The sequence below is a fragment of the Cucurbita maxima genome, unplaced genomic scaffold (genome assembly GCF_002738345.1).
Source record: "Cucurbita maxima cultivar Rimu unplaced genomic scaffold, Cmax_1.0 Cma_Scf00052, whole genome shotgun sequence".
Lineage (NCBI taxonomy): Eukaryota > Viridiplantae > Streptophyta > Magnoliopsida > Cucurbitales > Cucurbitaceae > Cucurbita > Cucurbita maxima.
This window is the reverse complement of record NW_019272068.1, coordinates 211,738-235,248: the sequence shown is the minus strand read 5'-3', so window position 1 is coordinate 235,248 and position 23,511 is coordinate 211,738. Positions and strand designations below refer to the sequence as shown.

Below are 23,511 nucleotides of genomic sequence, written 5' to 3'. Positions count from 1 at the left end.
CGAGTGAAGATGATTATTATCCATGGATTGCGACCAAAATATAGAAGCTTTGTTATTGTTATACAAGGATGACCTGCTCAAACATCACTCGTACAGTTTGAAAATTTGTTAGCCAACCAAGAAGCCACAACTAAGCAAATGGGAGACATCACGCTGAAGAGTGAAGAAGAAGCAATTTACACAAGTAATAGTTGGAGCAACAATAAGCCACATGGATACAAAAAATGCGACAAAGGAAGAAGCTACCAAGAAACTACATAACCTTGAAGAGCTCAAAAGAATGACAACAAGAATTCTCAAGGGAAGAGATTTGAAGATACTTACTACAATTGCAGGAAGAAATGCCACATGTCCAAGGATTGTTGGTCCACGAAAAGTCCATTGAAAATAATGTGGCAACCTCCAAAAAGAAGATGGAGGATGAGTGGGATGTAGATGTACTAAGTGCCATAGAAGAAGACGAGTTAGTGTTCATGGTATTGATGAGAGAGCATATCGATTATGAGAATGACTGGATCATTGATTTAGGGTGCTCAAACCACATGACTGATTATCAGAGCGACACAATGGAAGTGGGGTGGCCCTCGTAAAAAGACATTTCGTGGTCATATCGTTCCCTAACTTATCACAGCCTTAACATTTTTATATCTATCACGATCATAACGTTACACGAACATACCTTAGTCATATCATCACAAGAATGTATTCTAACTCGCTATCGTTCTATCAATCTATCATAATATTATCCCTTTCTACCCATAACCTAACCATATTCTTTTATCAATTGATTGTGACCATATCATTTTTATCAATCTCTCATATCCATAGCACTTCGATACATAACCTAACCTTAACGTTTCATGAAAGTATCTTACTCCTATCATTACATTACGTTTAGTGCATCCTTCTCGTATCCTATCTCAAACATATCATTGAACACATCGTACCATAAGTATTATCATACCACTCACATATTATACCATACACATATCATATCATAAGCATATCGATTCATATCAATATATATAATATGTGCACAACCATAGGGCATGTGTCAACATCAAATATAACTATGCCGATAGTAAGCCCACTTATCTGATTAGCTTAGACTAGTGTCACCAATTTATTCTTAAGAAAGTTCGATTTTGTTCATTGTATTCAAGTCAACCTCTTCAAATGACATATCTCCTCGGGTAAAACTATTTCTACTTGACCTTTCTGTTTCTTTATTTGTTTTTGTAGGAAAGAAGGGAGTTTGAAATGGGTAAATGTGATGTTGTTTCTACAGGAAAAGGAATTTTTTATCTGTTGACAGATTTATTAGGAGAGTTTGGGTGTGAAAGCTCCCATTAGAAGAATAGAAAAAAAAAAAAAAAACACATTGTTTCTTAATGCTTCCAAACATGTTCCTTAAATCATGCTAATACATCCACATCCAAACCCATCCCTTTTTTAACTCGAGATTGAAAAATTAGGTATATTCCATTATGTTTTGAATTTTCAATTGAGATCTAAGTTCAATTTTGATTCATGTGTTGTGCTCATTTGATCACCATAGTACTATATAAAAAATGTGAAGTAGGAGGCAACATGCATGTTTTAGTGAATCACCCATTTAAAAAAATTGATACTGATGTCTTCGTTTGTATCATCCATAGTTCTAACCTTTGTTTTTAATTTTTTTTTTAATTATTGGCTACAAAGTACTAAATATATAATGACATGTACGTTATTGTATGAATGTCATAACGTTTTCAAATTAACTCAAGCAAAAAACAATCATACTTTAAAGTCGTTAGAAAAAAAAAATGAGTATTTAAAAATACTCAGTAAGTGATATAACTGATAGAGTCGAGAATTGCAAACACACACACAACATATATCATGACTATTGGGACCTAAATTCATGATTGTCTTTGGGCTCTTTTTGCATTTTGGATACATTCTACTTCTCTAAATGATTGTCTCTTAGAGAATTCAATCTAACAATCTTATGGAAAAATATGACCTTTAGATCTAAAATATACCAAATCTTCAAAACAATAAGAAATTAACTTAAAGAAAACTTTTTTTGTGAATCGAATCACTTCATAAGCATAATCGATCCTATCATGCTTAAATGATTTTAAGCATGCAGCCTAAACTACATATAATTGCAAAAAAAAACTAACACTTGGCTAAAAGACAACTTAGGTGGCTTTATATAGTCTCAAAATGAAACCATTGACCATAATTAACAACTTTGTAAATGGAACCCTTCTCGAAGGAATTTGAAGAGTGGAACTTTCATACTTTATGACTATAATTAGGCAGGGTGTAAATGTAGCTTAGACTTCAAACACATTAATAAAATACTATAAATCTAGATTTCTATCGTTTCTCATCAATTTGTAACCATCTAAAAATAAATTAAACTTCACTTAAACTATCTTGAACCCTTAGCTTGTTGCATAAATAAAGCTTGATTCTTCTTAACGAGACATTAATGGTAACTTAAGTTCAACTTGTCCTCTTAATGTAACTTGACTTTATGTGGTAGTAATTTAAACAGTATTCTTCACACTTCCTTAAAGTTCACATTGTATGATTGAAATGTTTAAATTATGTCAAAGAATCGGTCATATGTCTATCACTTTGTCCTTTTTAATAGATACTTTTGGGTGTCGAATCCATATTCTAAATCTTGAATATGGGGCGTTACAAATGGTATCAGAGTGGTACCTCTCTTAATAGAATGTGATTTAAGGACGTACCAAGGCGTAAGGTAGTGGGCAGGTGACACCAGAGTAAGGGGTGGGTATACGAAATAATTGAGATCTCTAAATGAGAATGAACCTTAGGGTATAATCCTTGAGAGGTTTAAACGAATTGAAACTATTATCTATACCAACATGGTGCACCATTCCTTACGAGCCTTTTTATCAGTAATTATGCAAACTCACCATTTTTTCATGATTTGCTCCATTTATTATAATTAGTAACCAAGAAATAGTCATTATGATTCCACGTGAAAATATGATCTGAACGTAGCCTAATTGTATATTTAATTGAGTTATTTTACAGAGAGACAGAATGCTACAACAACTAGGGGAACCATCCAATTAGGATGACATGCCTCTCACTCGGAAGACCCTTACGTTTCTTACGTCACCATCGAAACTCGAGTTCCAATTGACTCAGAGATCAATGAATTTGTGGTTTTAGGTACATTTGGAGACTTAAGCAACCGTGGAAGTGAAGGAAACAAAGAACAGAAGGTCACGAGAGATGAAGGAGTGACGAAAACGGCTGCAGTGAAGAGAGAAATTTGAAGAAGAAATCGTGAATTCGACGGATCCAGATCCGGGTCGAACCCATGCACTATACCCAACCTGCAGCAACTCGCAAGAAGTCCACTAGCCCATTAACCTTTGAGCCCAAAAGCCCAAAAGCCCAAACACTGGCACCTAGATCTGCGACCCGCGCGTCTATAACAAATCGTCGGCCCAAAAACCCGCAGCGACCTAAACACCTACAGCCCGCGCACCCGAATCAGTGATCCGAAGTCTGCGTTTCGACCCGAGAAGTAACCCGCAGCGCGTCTCCTTCCTACGGTGACACGTGTCGAACCTGCAGACGCCGACTCCCTCGTTTCTAGTGACTTGACTTGGCTCATGCGGCTCTAACGACTGAAACTCGGCTATTTGGCTTGGTAAAGGGTATTTTTGCCCAATTTCTACGGTTCTGACCATCCTCAACCTGATTTTGATCCTAATTAAGGTAATTACTATTGTTACGATGTCCTATTTCATACATTCAAGTTAAATTACAATAGAATTGTGAAATACTAATGAAACAAAATGACTCCCGACCATAATTGGAGCAACTTTAAGGAACATAAGACAAGCCTACTCGAATTTTAGCGAAAATACCAGTTAAGGTCAATCAAGTGGTCTTACTATAGGATAGGTTGGAACAATTATTTGATGTATGACGACACGTGCCTAGTGACCCATGCACGTGTCATTTATGCTTTATACCTATGATGCTTTGATGATGATGTATGATATATTACATATGATGACATGAATAAGTTACATGATGATTATGATGTTGTTAAATGATGATATTGTATGATGATAATGATGCATGAAAACGTAACGATGAAAGATTGTGGAATTTTCTTAATATGATGTTATTTTCAAACATTCCTGTCAATGTGAGCTCTTGGGGAAGATCAGTCATTTTAAAATGAAATGTGTGTTTTAAATGTCATGTTGCATTATGATGATGATTTTCCTAGGACACAACCCTAGTCAATGTTAACGATGATGAATGTATGAAGACCAATGCATATATATTACTTATAGTAATATAAGGATGGAATTAGGATTGTGTCATAAAGATGTTTTAAAGATGAGAAACCATAGGAACCATAGGGACCTCATGCATTTTGTGTGTACATAAAAATCGGGCTACTTTCCCTTTTACGATGGTGAGTATGGACGCGTACACTACAATGATGATGGTGTTCATTCCTCGCATGACACTCAGGGGTCTGCTGACCACCGGACGTTGCTACGGACAACTAGCTTAATTATGATAGGTCTAGGAGGGTCCAAACCACCTGGGGATTCATGCTCGAATGTAATGGGTCATGTGTAGGAAAATACTATACATCCAATTTAGTCCGGACTAGAGGCCACCCCTATAATGGTTTTAACGATAGGTCCCTAGAGCATGAGTTGCATGTGTTTGCATTTGCCCGACTCCAGTAGAGGGGACACTTACTGAGTATTTCTTAAAATATTTAAGTCATGTGCTACTTCTATTTCAAGTAAAGGCAAGACACTCTTGTACCACTGGCAACTACATCGCCATAGAAACTATGGCATGTGCCTAGGCTAGTAACATTTAAAATTTTAGACTTAGGTTAGTAGAGGTTGTTTTGCATTATATGTTTTACTTTATTTATTATTATTATTTTTAGCTTGTTTTTTAATTATGTTTTCAAATACGTAAAACCATGAGAAATTATGATTTACAATGACGTTTTAAGAGTTAAATTCCGCAAAAGAACTTAGACTAAGATGATGGTAGCAGCTTTAAGTTAACAAAAGTCTAAGGTCGTTACAACTAATGAGAAAAAAAGAAAAAAATGGATTAAGAAGGATAGCTTAAGGCAAAGATCGGGACAAGAGAGCTCAAAAGAGGGAAACTTCCATTGAAGGACAACAAACAAGCTTAATAACTCTCTATTCTCTTACTCTTTTTTCTTATTTTATTAATTTTGTATAATTAAGATGTTGATTTCTATGTGTAAATCAAATCAATGTGTTTGGAGAGCTAAATCTTATAAAGGAGATAGGAGAGTTCTATGTAGTTAACGCAGGTTGATGATGTTATTTTAGTTTATTAAAGAGTTGTTATTAAATAGTTTATTTTGAATAATGGATGGTTAACATAGAAGAGAGTTGCTCTAATGCTATTCATTTAGCACATGACAGAGAAGTAGCAATCATAGCATATGCACACCTAACCATAGAGGAGCTAAATCCATGCATTATCAAACTTGAAAGCCAAGCAACTACTTTTGAGCTAAAGCTCATGATGTTTCAAATGTGTAAACCATTGGGCAAGTTTCATGGACTACCGTTGGAAGATCCCATCTACATTTAAAATCATTTTTGGGAGTGACTATGATTCCAAGAGTGGATAAAAATGTGATTAGCTCCCAAAATAATTGAATCTTGGAATAGTCTAATATAGAAATTTCTGATCAAGTACTTCTCACCCATTAGATGAAATGCACGGTTTAGAAATGAAATAGTTGTTTTTCAACCGTTTGAAGATGAGACACTAAGTGAGGCTTGGAAGAGATTTAAAGAGATGTAAAGGAAATTTCCTCATCATGGACTACCCCATTATATCCAAATGAAAACTTTCTACAATGAACTGAATATTACTCCCAAGTGGTGGATATTTCGCAAATGGAGATGGAGCTATCTTGTCGAAGACATACATATGAGATCTTAGACAAAATAGCATCTAACATTTGTTAGTAGGCTGGTGTGATGAACAATCCAAGAAAAAAGACCCGAGGAGTACTTGAAGATGATGCTTTGATCTCTGTTAACGATCAATTAGCTTCAATATATTCTACAAACTCTAGCATTCGGACCGGGTTCAATGACTAAAGCACTTGTCCAAGTTGCAGCTCTAATGACTCAACCAGCAACTGAATCTTGTGTATATTGTAGGGATCTGACCAACATTAAAGTAATTCAACCTCAGTAGCTAATCAGAGCAACTAGAAGAATAAACCTCCTCAAACACAACCCAACCGAGAGTGGAGAAACCATCCAAACAACCCCTCCTCAGACACAACTGAGAGTGGAGAAACCATCTTGGAAAGAGACAAAATTCATACAACAAATGCCACCTGCTACCTTCTAGTCCAGTGGAGTCCCAAATTAACCTTTTTCAAATCCAAAACCCATAGCAACCGTTTTCTCCAAACTTCAAACAAGTTTCAAGAGTTTTGAAGGGGCAGCTTTGAAGCTCTGGACAAACAAATGTTCTAAACACTTCTTTATTTGTTTTATATGCAAATAAACTTGGTGTATATCATGGAAATCTTTGAAACCAGAATTCCATCCAAGTTTACAAACCTAATTTAGCCCATCCCAACCCTGCCTGCCTCCTATGAATCAGTAGTAAATAGGTAATATATAAACAAAGTTGTAAATCCCATTTTCTGGTGCTTACAAATGTGCAAACTCTTCCAATGGAAGTGTGAGTTCAGTTGTAACCACAAGAAAACATAAGTACATAGGAAGCCCCATCTTTGCAGGCCATAACCACCCATTTCAAAACCCTACTACTCTCATCAAACTTATTAATGCTCAACTACAACCACTGCGTCGAAATTCCAATCGCGTACCAGGTCCCTTCTTACTGCCCGGCTCCGCACCAGCCTTGGGGCACCATCCATTCTGTCACTGATGACAATGTTTGGATGGGGAGTTACCTTGGCTGATGCTGCATATGATGGGTGGTGTGTTGGAGGGAAAGATGGTCTCCAAATTAGACAGTTAGCCATTGAGGAACATCTTCCCTCGTTGTCTGAACTCGAAACTGAATAGCTCCGAGAAGAGTGTGAAGGGCTCTCTACACTATTGCATACAAGACATGTCAGGCTCATATTTATACACTTCCACCAATCTCGCCTACTCTCAAGTTCCCAGCTGCAATTCATTGTCAAAGGAACAAAATAGACAGTCAGATCTTTCACGAATTTACCTATAGTACCCCCCCTAGCAGGAAAGGAGTAGACAACACTGGAACCAATCATAACAGTTTCATCCAACCACAAAAGCAAATCGTAAACAAAGCTCGTCATTTTTCCATACATGCAAGATGATTGTGTGATAAACAGAACAAGTTGTATTGATATATCCTATATATTAGAACTCAACTCCCTTGATGAGTTTCCTCAAAAGTGAGCATATAAAAAATAGGGTATCAACCATTGACCTCCTGGTTGATCTCAGAGTCCGTTAACATTCATATGATCAACCATTTTGGAGCTTTTATCAATTTCAGATGTCAAAGAAGACTTGTGCAGTACAAAACACTGCACGGATTTGTAATATTGTTTAATCAAACTGGCAGTATTTGTAAATCAAGCCAAATCTACCCACCAACTTATATCCTTACACATAAATACCTAGAAGCTACCTCAATCCACAAAAGGTCCAATATTTGTAAATGTAACTGGTATTTGATAAAACAGAACAGATCAGAAAACTAACTTGCAAATCGATGATCAGTAGTATAGGCCAACATCACACAGCTCAAAATTTTCAAACATGGAGATGAAGAAGAGATGATGAAAATAACAAGAATTAAATTATTAATGACATTCCCTGACTGCTAGAGATCATCTAACTAGATCTGTTAGTTTAATTGAAGAGAATTATTTCTTAATATAATTCTATAGTTCAATAAACAAATATATTTAAACATGATTACAACTTTGAATTTTTAGATTAAACTGATTTGAAATAAGACCAGCTCAAGGCATTACTTCAATTATATGTCATCAGCAAGGATGTAAAGTTTTAGTCATGGTTATTTAACTAAAATTTAGTCTTTAATCTTCGCATAAAAATCCACTTTAGTCATTGTCATTTAATTAAAATTGGCTGCACGACATCAATTGTTCAAGTAAACACATGCATGCCTTTTACCACTATCCATTGTACATTATGTTGTTTTTTTCTTTTTTTCGAGTTCAACAACATGAACGGTAAGAATTTAAACCAGGATATAATAGTTTAAGGAGTTAAGTTATGTTGAGATTAGTTACTTGGGTTGGTATTAAATAATTTATATAGAAAGAAAAGAAACACAAAGCCGCTATTTGCAAGGACTAAAATAGAATAAGTATCAGAGTTCGGAGCAGAATAGAATCGCAAGGGGCAGAAAAGCGTGTAATTATAAGTATCATAACCAATCATCAACTGGAATCATACATATCAGAAGAATCACTTTGATCAAATCTAATCAATAACAAAACCATGGGCTGCAAAATCACAATTAAAACAAAAATCCACAAAAATTTCCCAAACTTCAAATCAACAGGCTAAAACAGAAATGCTTCACTAAGAAATGGAGGAAGAAAGAAAAATCAAAGCATCAAACAACATCCAACCTCATCAATCACAACCTAAAAAAAGAAAAAGAAAAGACAATCTCACAATTAGATTCAGCAGAGATGAATGATAAAAGAAACAGAGGTGAATTGAATCAGAAAACAAAGAACATCAAATCCAGGTAGAACCTGTAATTGTTCTCCTTAAGATTCGGGAAAAGGTGAAGAGAGAGCGGGATGTGGGATGAAGTGAGACCCTGAGAGTAGACTTTATTATCGAGTGTTTAATACGCAGAAGCCGAAGGAGCGATAGAGGAGAGAGAATCAAGATTGTTCTTCTTTTGTATTGTGCTCCAACCATTATTCTTTTTTTAGATAATACAAAATGGTCAGCCATGAATTGAGACGTTTGTAGAGTCGTTTTATGAGTTAGGTTGGGTCGGGTCGGGTCTAGTTCAAATATCTTTTAAATAATTAAAAAATACTTATCAAATTAAATAAATATAATATATTTTTTAAATTTTAGTTAATTTGAGAATTCCGGCAAGGCGCCGGAGTTCTCAGGCAATGCTCTGGAGAAGCGCACGCACGCCCACAGCTCACTGGACAACGTAATCCTTTGACCATACTCCCCACCGAGTTGCCTGCAGCTCACACCCCTAGGATGATTTTAACGATAGGTCCCTAAAGCATGAATTCCATGTATTTGCATTTTCATGGCCCTTATAGCGGGGTCACTTACTGAGTATTCTTCAAAATACTTAGGTTGTGTGCTATTTTCAGGTAAAGGCAAGTTGCTCCTGTACGGCTGACAATGGCATCGCAATCAAAGACCATGCCACGTGGATAAACTAGTAGCATATTTAAATTCTTAGACTTAGGTTAGAATAGGTCGCTATGCTTTTCATGTTTTTTGAATTATTTATTATTATCATTTTAATTTTGTTTTTGAATTATGTTTTTGAACACGTAAGACCATGTCAGTGTTTTCAACGATGATGTTATGCTTATGTTGACATTATGATTTTAAAGATGATGTTTTAAGAGTTGATTTCCACATGGTAGCAACTTTAGGTAGCAAAAATCTAGGGTTGTTATAGTTGGTCTTAGAGCTCTAGGTTACAGATTATTTAGACTAGCCTACAAAGTAGGCTTGACACATTATATGGTCCCATGCCTCATCACCGACAAATATGTCCGGCATAAGATAACAAACAAACAAAAAAAAAAAAGCCTATATTTTTGTGATATTGTATATGGTTAATTAAGAAAGTTGTTGATTGTGGCATGTTGATTGAATTAATACCATGTGCTATAGTATGATTTTGTGCTATGCAATATTGTTATTCATATTAGCGAGTCTTAGACTTAAAAGATATTATCTTAGATTCTAGAACCATGTCGTCCGGAGAATGTGGAAGAGGAAGAGGAAGACGAGGAAGGAGACGACCCCTTATTAGAGGTGAGGCTGAAAAGAGCCCTCTTTGAGAAGGATCAGTAATAAGGACGGACTAATCTGATGTGATAATCGTTTCAAGCTATGATGGTCACTCAACAAGCCTACAACTTGCGACTTGTTAGAGGAGCGAATTGGTTATTGGACTTCAAACAGTACGGTACGATCCACGCCCATTCATTGGTACTATGAGAGATCCAATAGAATCTTAGATGTGGTTTCATCCATGGAAACCATTTTCGAGTCGATGGAATTTCTAAACAACAAGAAAGTCCCTTGTGCATCATTTATGCTGCAAAAGGACGTAGAAGTATGGTGGACGGATAATAAAGATAGTATTAACCCAGGAGGGGGAACTATGATGTTGGTATAGTTTAAGGAGACCTTCGGAGATCTTCCTAAAGCAGTATTATCCTTAAGAAACAATAGGAATTCACCTATGTAATGATTGAATTTTTTTAAATAAATAAATAATAATAATAATAATTTAAAAATAAATAAATAAATAAATGATTGATTGATGGCTCTCTCCAAATAAATGATTTATTATTATTATGTACCTAGAGAATATGGTATTATAACAAACAATAGTTGGATGGAATGATTTACATATTTTTAATTTAAGTTTTACCACCCAACAAAATTTAGAAACAATGACAACGTGGAATTCGATTTTTACTGAGACCGTTTTAGAGCCGTATTTCACATTGTTAGTTGGATTATGAATTAAAATGTGAAATACTTGTATGAAAGGTGACGAGGCGAACCCAACACCTTTGGAGTAGCTCTCGAGGAACGGGAGCTTATGTTAATTAAATTAGGGAATACTTCGGCTAAGGCCAACAGATAAGTGGCCTTACTATAGGATAGGCTAAAGATTGTTTGAATTATGATGGTGTATGAGTATGACGTTGTGTTGTGATGTATGTTAAATGTACGTTATTTATGTTTTGATGCATGACGTACATGTTATATCTGATGCACTTAATGACTTCTATGATGAGTATGATGTATGCATGACGATGTTATTAACATGATGATGTTTTCCATGTTGAACATGCCTTATGATATTGTATGCCATATTGCATCACGTCGTTAGATCAACATAGAACACAACCCTAAGAGCATGAAAATGATATTAATGTAAATATCCACGAGCACATGTTGACAGTGTAACAAAGAGATGAGAGTAGAGGGTTGTGTCAGAAGAAACGTATAATTGGACTTATAGGGATCTCATGCATATTGTGTGTTCATAAGCATAGGGCTACTTCCCCGAGAGATGATGAGTGCAAACGCGCACCGTATGATGATGAGTGTGAATGCGAACAGATGAGGGTGTTTATGAAGTGCATGACACCGTGGTGTTCCATTGACCTCAGGATGTCGCTATAGATTAGGTTGACCAAAGGGTCCAGGGGGTGTGGGAGTGCCCTGGGGATTCACACTTGGACGTGGGAGTCGTGTATAGGGAAGTATTACACATCCAATTTGTCCGAGACTGGAGGCCTCTCTTATGATGATTAGAGATAGGTCCCTAATTCATGATTGCTTGTGTTTGCATTAGCATGACCCCTATAGTGGGGTCATAAGTATTTCTTCAAAATACTCAGGCCGTGGGCCATATTGTTTTTTAGGGAAAAGCAAGGCGACCATGTACGGTTGACGGTGGCATTGTGATTAGAGATTGTGGCGCGTGCATAGGATAGTTGCATATTTAAAATTCCTAGTATTGGTTAGGATAGGTTGTTTGCATTTAATTTGTTTAAATTATTTAATTTGTAATTGTTTTTTTTATCTTATTTTGAACTCTACCATGATGTTTGAAATATGTAAGTCTACAATGTTTTCTCGTGGTTTAATGTATTTTGAAGTTTTAAATTTTCTGCTATTTAAGATATCATTTTTAGAGTTATATTCTACATTTAAGATGAGCATGAGACATTAGTGGCGACTCTAGATATGTGGAAATTTAGGGTCGTTACAGGTAAGATCTGTGAAAAGTTGCACCAAGGAATGTATGGCCGGGGCGAGATTTTTTTTTCGATGTGGCCATATCGCCATCAACTGCACGAACAAGAACACCGAAAACCCACCTAATCCACCTAGAGCATTGGAAGAAGCAGACAGACCAGTACAAACACGTGGTCAAGCTAGGGCATATGCGTCCACCAGTAGAGACATTAGAGGTCCGACACCGTCGTGACATATACACTATCCATTTTAGGTCATTAGGCTTTTACAATATTTTATTCTAGTTCTACGTATAGTGTTCTACGTAGTCTTTTTCACTATTTTTCACTGTGTCTTGATCTAACAATTTTCGCTCTTGTCTGAAATCAATTGCATTGAAAAATAAAACAACTATGTTGGCTTTTTGTGATCCTAACACCCCTAAATAAATGGACATATGTAAAGAAATGGTCTAAGCTAACCATTTCAAAACTAAAGAAATGGTAATATATGATCTTTAATAATCTCCCTTGAATTGATTGGAGAGATGCTTTAAGTTTACTCGTGGTACTACACATATACCCATTGACTCATGTAGTTTTATGAACGCATCCAAATTCAGCGGTTTTGCCATAATATCTGCAACTTGTTCTTGTGTGACACAACGCTTCAGCTCAATAACTCCATCTTTGGTCAAATCACACAAGAAATGAAACTTCACATCAATGTGTTTGTTGCGTCCATGCATGATTGGATTATTAGATAGCTTAATGGTGGAACTTTTATCACATAACATAGTGATACACTTGTCTTGAAAATGACCAAGTTTTTCCAAAACTCTCCTCATTCATACCCCTTGACAAGCATAAGAGGCGCTGCCACAAATTCTTCTTCAGTAGTGGATAAAGTAACTACAGGTTGTTTTTTGGAGGACCAAGACACAACTCCATCACTAAGTAAAAACACGTAACCATAAGTGTTTTTCCTATCATCTATATCTCCTACATAATCACTGTCACATTACCCTTTTTTCGATAAAGAACTCTCAAATCTCAACACTCTTTTTCCAACTTGCAAATGCAACTCAGTTGGACTTGCCATAAATATGCTAATGAGAGAGACTATGTACATTAAATTTGCCCATGTTGCAGTTAGATACACGAGGCTTCCAATAAATTGTTTATACATTATAGCATTGATCTTGACTCCTTCTTCATCCTTTGTCAGTCTAACTCCAGGAACAATAGGGTTTTCATACTATTACTTTGTCAATCTAACCCCTTAAACTTCTTACTAATATAAATTCCTTATGTCATCTCAAATTCAGGTTTCATAGAATTCTTGAACATGACAAACATGCTCTCATCATTACCAGTAAAAATTAATCGTCAACATATATGCTTAACAATCAAAATTTTACTTCCATCTCCTGTTCGTATGAATTAAGTATGGTCAAAGTTGCACCTCTCAAATTCTTCTTTGACAAAATGTGCTTCAATTCGATTGTACCATACACGTGGGGCTTGTTTAAGACCATATAATGCCTTCTTCAATTTGTATACTTGTATTCTTGACCATTTTTCATATAACCTTGTGGTTGCTCAACAAACACTGCTTCTTTAAACTCTCCATATAAGAAAACACTTTTCACGTCGAGTTGATACACGTTCTAACTATTCAAAGGTGTTAAAGCAATTATCATTCAAATAGTATCCCACCTAGCCACATGTGCAAACACCTCGGTATAATCTAAACCATATTGTTGTGCGTACCCTTTTGCTACCAACCTAGCTTATACTTGTTAACTTCTCCCTTTTCATTGAGTTTGGTTTTGAAAACCACTTTACTCCAATATTCTTCATTTCCTTTGGGCAAATCTGTTAACTCCCAAGTCTCATTTCGTTCGATGACTTCTATTTCCAAGTCCATTGCAACTCTCCATTTTCCAAGTCTCATTTTGTTCGATGACTTCTATTTCCAAGTCCATTGCAGCTCTCCATTTTGAACTTTGAACAACTTTCTAGTGTGCTTTCTGCCTCGCTAGAAAATAAATACTAATTGATTGGTTCATTTTCTGAAGTATGTAAGCTAATTTTTTTTTTTTTTTTTTTTTTTTTTTTTTTTTTTTTTTTTTTTTTTTTTTTTTTTTTTTTTTTTTTTTTTTTTTTTTTTTTTTTTTTTTTTTTTTTTTTTTTTTTTTTTTGTATAATGGTTAGAATATGTATGTTGTTCAATTATAAATATTGTGAAAATCTATCTGTATGGAGTAGCCAAAACCCTAAAAATAGGGTTGCTGGAGAGTAATAATATACAGTGTTACTATGTTAGTTACTATGTTAGTTGTGATGTGCGTAATTAAACTTATCGAAACATTTATTATCATTTTGAAAGTTCGTTAGCAAGACCATTTACTCAATAATAAAATACTTAAGATCAAGGTTATCACTACATGCATAGTATATCTATAATGTGTGGACAAATTTATTTAAAACATTTCATAAACGATATTATGAACTTAAACATTCGTAAAATCCATTTCAATTAACAAAAATTCTTTGATGTAACCTAAGGGTTTCAATATAAAAATAAGTACAACTATCCTAGATTCGATTCCATGGTCTTCATAGTGACACCGTCATCCTTACTGGGGTGCCTTATCTTTACTTGAAAAAAAATAGCACGTGGCTTAAGTATTTAAAAATACTCGTAACTAACCCTACTATTGAGGTCAGTAAATGCAAACACATGCAATCATGTTGTGACCTATCCTTTCATTATCATCATGACATTGGTCTCACTTTCTAGTTCAGGCTGATTGGATGTATATTACTTCTCTACACACAGTATACACACATGGACATGGACCCCAACGTAGACTCGTATATGTACCCCTGGGCTAGGTTTTTGACTAGTGCACTTTTGCGCTACCGAAAAAGTCGTGGAGGAAAAAGAGCGTGCATAATACCATGGTGTACACAATATTGTATTGTATGCATTTGTACTCATCATAAGGGGGAAGTATCTCGATGCACATGACACATAAAATGCATGAGGTCTCCACATGACACACTACATACATGAAATATATGTATGATGTGGGTCATACCTTCGTTATTTAATAAACATAACTTTCATGAATAGCATACACAGCTAAACAATATTTCATAAATCAGAAGAGAATATGTTAATATAGTGTACATGACATAACGTATATATAGAGACATCATGCATCATACAACATGTCACAAGATACATAACATAACATCATATATATATGTCTTAGGGGATCCCACAAAATATAATATAGATTTAGTTATAACATAACACCATACACGTCATCAAATAGTCACAAGTACGACATGTATATGGGGCATAGAATACACGTCGTTCATACTACAATTCATCTAACCAATCTAACAGTAAAACCACTTACTTTGTTGGCTTAAGTAGTCACAAAATTTTCTAAATTGCTATTTGTTTGATCCTACTCGTCGAGGCTTAGTTCCGAAATCGACTCTCAACCTCATTAAGGTTTGATCCTATTCATCCTGGTTAAATCTACAATCATATTATTGTTAAACAAAAATTTCACTCCTTTATCATTATGAAATTAATTCATTTCATTTAATTTCATAGTTGCATAACTATAAAGTTACTTATTCAAATTCTATCCCATATATAGTCAAATTAAAAACAAATCAAATCATTTTATTCTAGGCAATCTCAAATTTGTACCACACATCTGTTCAAACTGAAACTAAAACTAGTTTATAATACTATCTTGAAAGAGAATTTTTGAGATCTGTGCAGTACATTTAATTATGTGCTCTCTCTCTCCCATTTTTACTCTCTATATAGTCCCAGCAACACTTCCATCCAAAAACACGTTGGATATGACCCATTAACAAAATATATGAGACAACAAAAAATATAACAAATACATAAATATCTCGGCGCATGGCTAGCACGTGGCAGGAGCGTGTAAGCGTGTTTTGGCTCGTTCGACTTCTGTTTGCTTGATTTTCTACCCGATTTCTATTCTAACCCAATTTTTATGTGATTTAGGACCTAGTTGCAAAATCAGTATAGCTTAAGAACCCTAACGTAAGGGCACACGTCAACCAGTAAGTCACCACACGGTATTTAAGAAGAGATACTTGTAGGATTCACTTGGTTTGCATGCATGCTAGAATATTTTCCTTAGAGATAGTTTTCTTTTAATGTATTTTGATGAGTTCATTAATATGAAGAATGGATGTAATATGTGAAACATTATGCGAACTTTCTGAGTGTGCAAATATGCTTTAAGCTTCCGCTATATTTATGTATATATTAATTCATGTTGAAAGGATGTTAGAGAATATTTGTTTATTTTTTCCTAAGTTATGCGTGATGATGCTAGATACAGTTGCATGCCATGAACCAGTGTAACGATAAGTCTAGGGTTTTGTGGTTCAAGTGACAAGTCACTAAGTAAATATCTAACCCTTCCCTTAGGAGCCTAACAAACCACCACGACATACGAACCACCTCTAGAGTACTCTAGGCTACATGTGTGATTTGTGTCATAGCTTCGTGGGGGACTAGGGGGTTCCAGATTAGGACTCGACTGCTCCTCGCCGTTTTAGCATGGGAAACGTGAGACCCATGTTGTACAGACCATTTAGTTGGATGGGTTAAGGAGGGTAGCCCTCCCCGAACAAGGAGACTATTATGGACCTAGGGGGTTGCAACTCACTTCCTAGTAGGTAAGATAGTAGGTAGCCTCAAAGCCGCTCACTTCCTAGGTAAGATACCTAGCCTCAAAGCCATGCCGAGGTAGCTACTCGCAAGGCGCCGATCAAACACAAGTTGACATGGAACTCTTAGGGTTTAAATGAAAGGACGAAGAACCAAATAAGCCCTAAGGGGCAAGTTCCTAGGAGTAAGCCCTAAGGAGCTAAGACCAGAACTAGACGTTCTAGAACCAAAGAAAAGTCCGTGAGAATTTTTTAAGCTTAATTTGCGATAAGAGACTACAAGTAGGTGGCTTATTGAGTATAACTTTTTCAAGTAGGTGGCTTACTGAGCATTACTTTTATACTCACTATATTTTCCTTTTTCAGGTACGTGAGGCGTTGGGTGAAGAGAGGGCGCGTTGAGGGATGTGGATTGTTACAGAGGAAAGCATATCCCAGGGAGTCAGTCTGGTCTTAGCTTTTAGTACACTTTGTCCTTCATGTTTTCTTCCATGGTCAAAAATTAGTCACATATGGATTCTTTGTATTGAAACGCTCTTCTTATGAAATATATGATTGATTTTTTGAAATGATGTTTTCCTTTGAATTTCATACACACTACACATCATTGTCATTTTCAGTCACGACTCGTAGTAAATATTGCTCTTCTTATGAAATATATGATTGATTTTTTGAAATGATGTTTTCCTTTGAATTTCATGCCTACACACTACACATCATTGTCATTTTGAGTCACGACTCATAGTAAATATTGGGTCGTGATAGTGATGATAACATGGCGGCACACATCATCCTAACTTTGTTTTCTTAACCTCTGTGTACTATTTAGATGGATTCACCTATTTTTATATTTGTTCTCATAATGATTTTTTATTTTCAAGAAAATAGACTAAATTTGAGACCTATCTAAGAAATTTTAGGAAGAAATAGCTATAGAAAGGACGTAAAAAGTGATCACCGAACATAGGTTAAATGGTAAATCATTGAATTTAATGACCTTTACTCACTATTCATTGTTTTGACACCTATTCAGACCCGTTCTCATAAATATTTTTGTTGGTAAAGAAATTAGACACTATTTGCAACCTACCCTAGAAATTTGGTTGAATAGCACCTTTAGGAAGACCTTGAACCAAGCACCAGAACATACTTGAACAAGTTACCAATATGGAACAAGCATCAAATAGTACTATCAAGAGTCGATTAGGACAAGTGTCATATGATTACAAATCATATCTATGGATCAAATTGATCAATTATCATGATAGTTAAACCTATGGTTAGTTTAGCAAAGTTTACAACTTTATAGTTTTTGCTTGCATGTTTGAGAACTCAAATATTCTTAACATGTTTATGAGTTCTCCAGCATGCCTAGGTTGATTTTATTCCCAATATTGTGCCTTTTGAGTATGATGTATGTTGTGATTGTCTTTAGATGCATGTTAGAGGAGTTTGGAAACATGTTTATGCCCAATTATGCATTGGACAATCGGTAAGTGCCCTAGAGCGTGTGTTATGCTGGTTATAGATTATGAACCATTGTTTTACGTTACTAAGATACTAGAACCTAGTTACAGGCTCCATTGTCTCCTTTGGGTTTACCAAGTACTTTGTAAGGATGATTAGGGTGAAACCCCTATTCATGAAACCCCTATGATTAGGGTCTATGTGGTATATATAGTCGAGTTATCACCCCTTAGTGAGTTACATGAGTCAGAGAGGATAGGTTACTGAGGTAGTTTTAGTTGTGCCCCGTGGGAGAGCAAGGTTAGTTATTGTCTTGTGAAGGGTGACATGATAGGTAATTTACTATTGTAATGCAAGAGGGGGTGTGAACAAGTCAATTGCTATCTTCGTTCAGAAGAGCAATTCGACAGGCCAATGACTATTTCACCTGAAAAAGCGGTGCAATAGGTAGTTATAACCCAGCACCACTAGGGGAATTTCTCTGATATGAGCTCAGTAGATAATCAGGTGTGAAGTACGTATATTACGTTAGAGCAAAAGGGTTCCTCCATAGTTACGTGACTTACCATAGGCCTGACCTTTTCCGTTATGAACTCGAGTGGTGCTAGATTATAACTAATTAGAAGAAATCCGTGTAACTTTAGATTTGAATGCACGCCTAGGAGCCTAAATGAACCGATCTGTTGTTGCCACGTATCATGTCCAGGGCGCGAATACTATTACTTGGTGCGTGACCTATTCTCGCACGAGCAGCTCTCTAGTCGCATGTGAGTCACTTAAAGGTCATTTTCTTTCCCATTTTAAATCTCGTCCGTCAGTTTTTCGTCTCAATACTAACCCTTATTTTTCTTGAATTAGGACCTACTAGAGAAATTTCATAAATGGTAGAGATTCAAACCTACAAAAAAAATGCTAGATCAGGAAGGCACACACCAGGCATATAAGTAGTCGCACAAATTTAAGCAAGTAATACTTGTAAAGATCGCTAAGATGTCCTAGCATGAAGGCATCCATTGTCTTAGCTGGTTCGAATATGCATGATTAAGACTACAGAAGGGAAACTTTGGATAAAAATACATTATATGTATAATATAAAAAAATTATCGTTATGTCCCTAAAATAAGATTCCGAGATGCATGTTGTTTTTATGTTACACAAAGCCAGGAAGAGACTTATGATGAATATGAGTTTGGCCATACGGATGAGTAAGATGTAAGAAATTACCAAAATGTCTCTATAGTGAGACTTATGATGAATTTTTCTTTATATATTTTCCGTTGTGTTAGAGAAGAGGACGAGATATTATGATATATATTCCAGACAATTGATGGATGTTATCTCCCAATTATGCTTGTTTGATTTCATGAATATTTTAGTGTATGTTTCTGGTGCTTTAGTTGATTGATAGGATATGGAACACCCAAAAAATGAAGGAAAGCCCTCTATGCAAGACCGAAAGGATTCAAGGAAGGAAAGTAAGAGGATTAAGCAAGGAGAAGGATCATAGTAAGTCATTTCCATACCCTAAGAAGTAATCTTAAGGACTTAAGGCCTTTGGAGAAGGATTCCGAATGAAAGCATAAGCGAAAAGGACGAAAATGTCATTTTTCAAATTATCAAGGATCTTTCCTGATTTTTAATTCCTTATCTAAAAGAAATTTCAAGATACTCAAGAAGGGAGAAATAACCAAAAAGGGATGAATACTTTTTAGAAAAATTATGAATTTTTCGAGAAAATAATAATAAAATATACATAAAGCGGAAAATTACCAAAATATCCTTGAAGTTAAGGATAATTACCGATTTGCCATTCCATTGGATCTCCTCCAAACTTGGATATATTCTAGAACATCACGGATGATCACATCCAACGGCTAGGATTCAAAACCAAAGATGGTGAGGCTCTGATCGGAGTAGATATTTTCGATGAATTTTTCAGAAAATCCAACCGACTATTCACGAAGATTCTGGAGCTCCCATTGTCGGTTTAAGTTTCTCCTATAAATTCTGAAGTTTGGGCAATCGTTTGGAACAAGAATCGAGCAAGGTCGAGCTCCCAGTCATTGGCAATAAGTGTTTAGATTTTGGGTCTCCTACTCTCGAGTTTCTTCCAAATTCGAGATAAATTCTCCACCATTTCCTTTCAAACTTCTTTCTATAGCTTCTAAACAAGATTACCCACAAGTTCTATGAAGGAATAGAGTTTTGAAAGTGCCTAGAAACCATTCCCCCTATCCCATCCACCATTAAAGAGCTTCAAGGAAATCTCAAAATTCCAATCCGAGGATACACAAGAATTTGCCTATCAAAGATGATCCCAATAAGTTTCTGCACCTCCAAGGAATGTTTCCATATAAGACCACGAAGAGAAATAACCTCAAGAATATGCCCAATTGAAGAAAATTCGTTCCGGGCTCAAATTGGAGGAATCAAGAGCTGAAACGTTGTAAAACAAGATAACCAAGAAATCAAAAATTGAAGGTGTCGGGTAACTTGCAGATCGAGAGTGGTTTCTAAAAATTAAGATCCCACACTCAAATTCGTTCCTCCGAACATATTCCTTTAGATTTAGGGAAGAATAAGGAGAGGTTCTGTGAAGAAATCGAGCCTCGAAAACCCATAGAATTAGCTTCCCAATAAGAAATCCTCTGTTTTTACTCCAGCAAGAAATCATATTTTGGACGAACTTTGGAAGAAAATATCTTAGGCTACGATCCAGAAAAAGAAACTAGAAAAAATAAGAAGTTTGTGGAAAGAAAGTTGAGGTAATTCGGGTACCGGAAGCTCAAGAGCGGAGGTCCCAAACGTCGACAACGAGGAAAGTAGCTACCTTGGACTTTTTGTTAAGAAATACTTGTAGGAATCATTTGGATTTCCATATGAACCCTAAAACAAGTATGAATTTAGGATATATGAAAGAAAAACTCAAAGAACGGTGAGTTAAGGCCCTAAATCGATCAAATTGCTCACGAATTAGGTAACATTAAAATAACCTACTAGATGAACTCCGTTACTTATGAAATTTTTATGGTGAGAATATTTTAGCATGTTGAGGTTATATATGAAGTTTGGTGGTCATTGGATAAGGATAAGTAGGTAAACCAAGAAATGGTACAAAATGACAATAATGCCCCTAAGGAAGACTACCTACGGTTCATGATCTAGATGACCTCCAAATGCTATGAACCTCTGTAGTAAATCTTATTTTATAAAGTTTGATTATTTGGTGAAGTTTGAAAGTTATTGGAACACGTTAAGTAGCAAAACTAAGAATTAAGGTAAAATGATCAAAATGCCCCTAAGACTACTTATGAGATTTCAAGGTCTATACGTGCTCCGAATGATTGCTACTTCTTATAAGGCGGATTATGAAGGACATGAAGATAAGTTTGAGGTTTCAAGTTGATTGGAGTAAGTTTGGAACCAAAACCAAGTTAGGACCCAAGAAACACCTAAAGAAAACATCACAAGAATCAAGACTCTACTAGAACCCTCTAATGAACTCTCTAGGAATCTATAACCTTCTAGAAAAAATCATGCTAAGATGGGTTCATATGGTTAAAAATACAAGTTACAACTTATGACATTAAGGACCTTAGAAACTGAGAAGATTAAGAACCAAGAACAACACACAAGCTTTACTACTACCCAAGTAAGAAGAATGCTAGGTGCCACTCAAGTATGAAGAACCAAGGTCCCCAAACTCAGAAACTCAAGAATGCTAGATAATACTCTAGTCATGTCCAAAGTTACCGATGACCTCCCACCAAGCGGTGCACAAGAATTTCTCTTCTAGGTGGGATGCCCTGCACCATGTTTCCTTTGCAGGATGTCATGCCTCAAGTTTCACTCACCTAGAAGAGATGCCCTTCAGACTTGCAGGATGTCATGTTCAAGTATGCACCGAGAAAGTGACCTTTATGGTCTATCAAGGGGAGTAGTCTAAGGTCACAGAGGAATAAGAAGAGAGTAAGTTACCTTAGCCAAGAATCAAGAACCTCTCAAGACCTCCCATGGTATAACATGCTCATAACTTAGACTATGTTACTTGGAACGTATGAAGCCTTAAGCGTAGGTTAAGCAGACTGTATTATAGGGCAAGCCCTTGATGCAATATTAGACTATATCGTGTAAGAAGCCTTGGATGCAATATTAGACTATATCGTGTAAGAACGCATGAAGCCTTGAGCATAGGTTAAGCAGACCGTATTGAAGGGCAAGCCCTAAGATGCGGTAAGACTTCATCGCTTGGAACGCATGAAGTCTTGTCGTAGGTTAAGGCTGTGTCGCTTGGAACGCATGAAGCCTTGGACGTAGGTTAAGGTTGTGTCGCTTGGAACGCATGAAGCCTTGAACACAGGATTGTTAGGTCCATGTCTAGTGCCTTAAATCCTAGGGGAAGTGTCTTGGAGAAGGAATCAAGAACAGAACAAGAATTTAGAAAGTACCAAGTGTTAAACACTGTCATAAGCCCTATTCTCTAGGACCAAGACCTATTCTCACGGTCTTGCTAATATTTTTAGGCTTGTTAGTTTATCTTTAGGTTTAGCAGAAGGCTATATAATGTCATTCTTTCTGCCGTTGAAAAATCAAGTTTTTGAGTGCAATATTGTATGTCTTGAGTGATTTTGGTGTTGTGAGTACATTTGTTCCGCTTTCGGCGCACAATAAGTGGTATCAGAGCCAGGTTGTGGTATTTTGGGGTATTGTGAAAGCTTGGGCCTCATCGATCATTCGACGTGCTCACAATCGTGTTTATTCTCTTGAAATTCAATTTTCAAGAATTGTGGTTTTTTGAGTTTCATCCAGATTAATTATTGCAAATGACAGAACCATCACGACGTGGATCGAGAGTGTGGAGTTCCAATCTCGAAGTAGAGAAATTTGATGGAACCAATAATTTTGGTGTTTGGCGAGGCGAAGTTAGCGATTTGCTGGTCATGCAAGACCTCGATGTTTCTCTCCAAGAGGAAATGCCTGAAGACATGACAGAAGCAGAATGGACGAAATTAAATCGACAATCCTGTGGAATTATTCGATCCTGTCTGGCAAGGATCAGAAATATCCATTTATGAAGGTTACCATGGCGAAAGAATTATGGGACAAGCTTGAAGCGAAATATATGAAGAAGAGTGTGGAAAATAAACTCTATTTGAAGAAGAAACTCTTCCATTTTGACTACAAGGAAGACATCTCAATGGCTGAGCATTTGGATGATTTTAACAAAATCATCACTGATTTGCTCAATCTTGATGTTAAGA

At 36.0% G+C, this 23,511-nt stretch overlaps 1 protein-coding gene, 1 long non-coding RNA gene and 1 other non-coding gene across 3 annotated transcripts; all 3 read right to left on the bottom strand.

The window, feature by feature from the left end:
* Positions 1 to 5,791: 5,791 nt before the first annotated feature.
* LOC111471450 lies at positions 5,792 to 5,897 on the bottom strand. Its single transcript, XR_002715202.1, has one exon. It is a non-coding gene; the product is annotated as a Plant small nucleolar RNA R71 (small nucleolar RNA).
* A 646-nt stretch (positions 5,898 to 6,543) lies between these two features.
* On the bottom strand, positions 6,544 to 7,223 carry LOC111471444. The gene has a single exon (XM_023117171.1). The coding sequence runs from the start codon at positions 7,181 to 7,183 to the stop codon at positions 6,878 to 6,880; it is 306 nt and encodes a 101-aa protein (XP_022972939.1). The 5' UTR covers positions 7,184 to 7,223; the 3' UTR covers positions 6,544 to 6,877.
* A 1,040-nt stretch (positions 7,224 to 8,263) lies between these two features.
* Positions 8,264 to 8,970, bottom strand: LOC111471445. Its single transcript, XR_002715199.1, has 2 exons — positions 8,825 to 8,970; positions 8,264 to 8,710 (listed from the first exon to the last, which is right to left on the bottom strand). It is a non-coding gene; the product is annotated as an uncharacterized LOC111471445 (long non-coding RNA).
* Positions 8,971 to 23,511: the final 14,541 nt, after the last annotated feature.

Excerpts from the sequence above, each read along its gene's own strand:
- LOC111471444 (XM_023117171.1), bottom strand. The coding sequence starts at position 7,183 with ATGAGCCTGACATGTCTTGTATGCAATAGTGTAGAGAGCCCTTCACAC.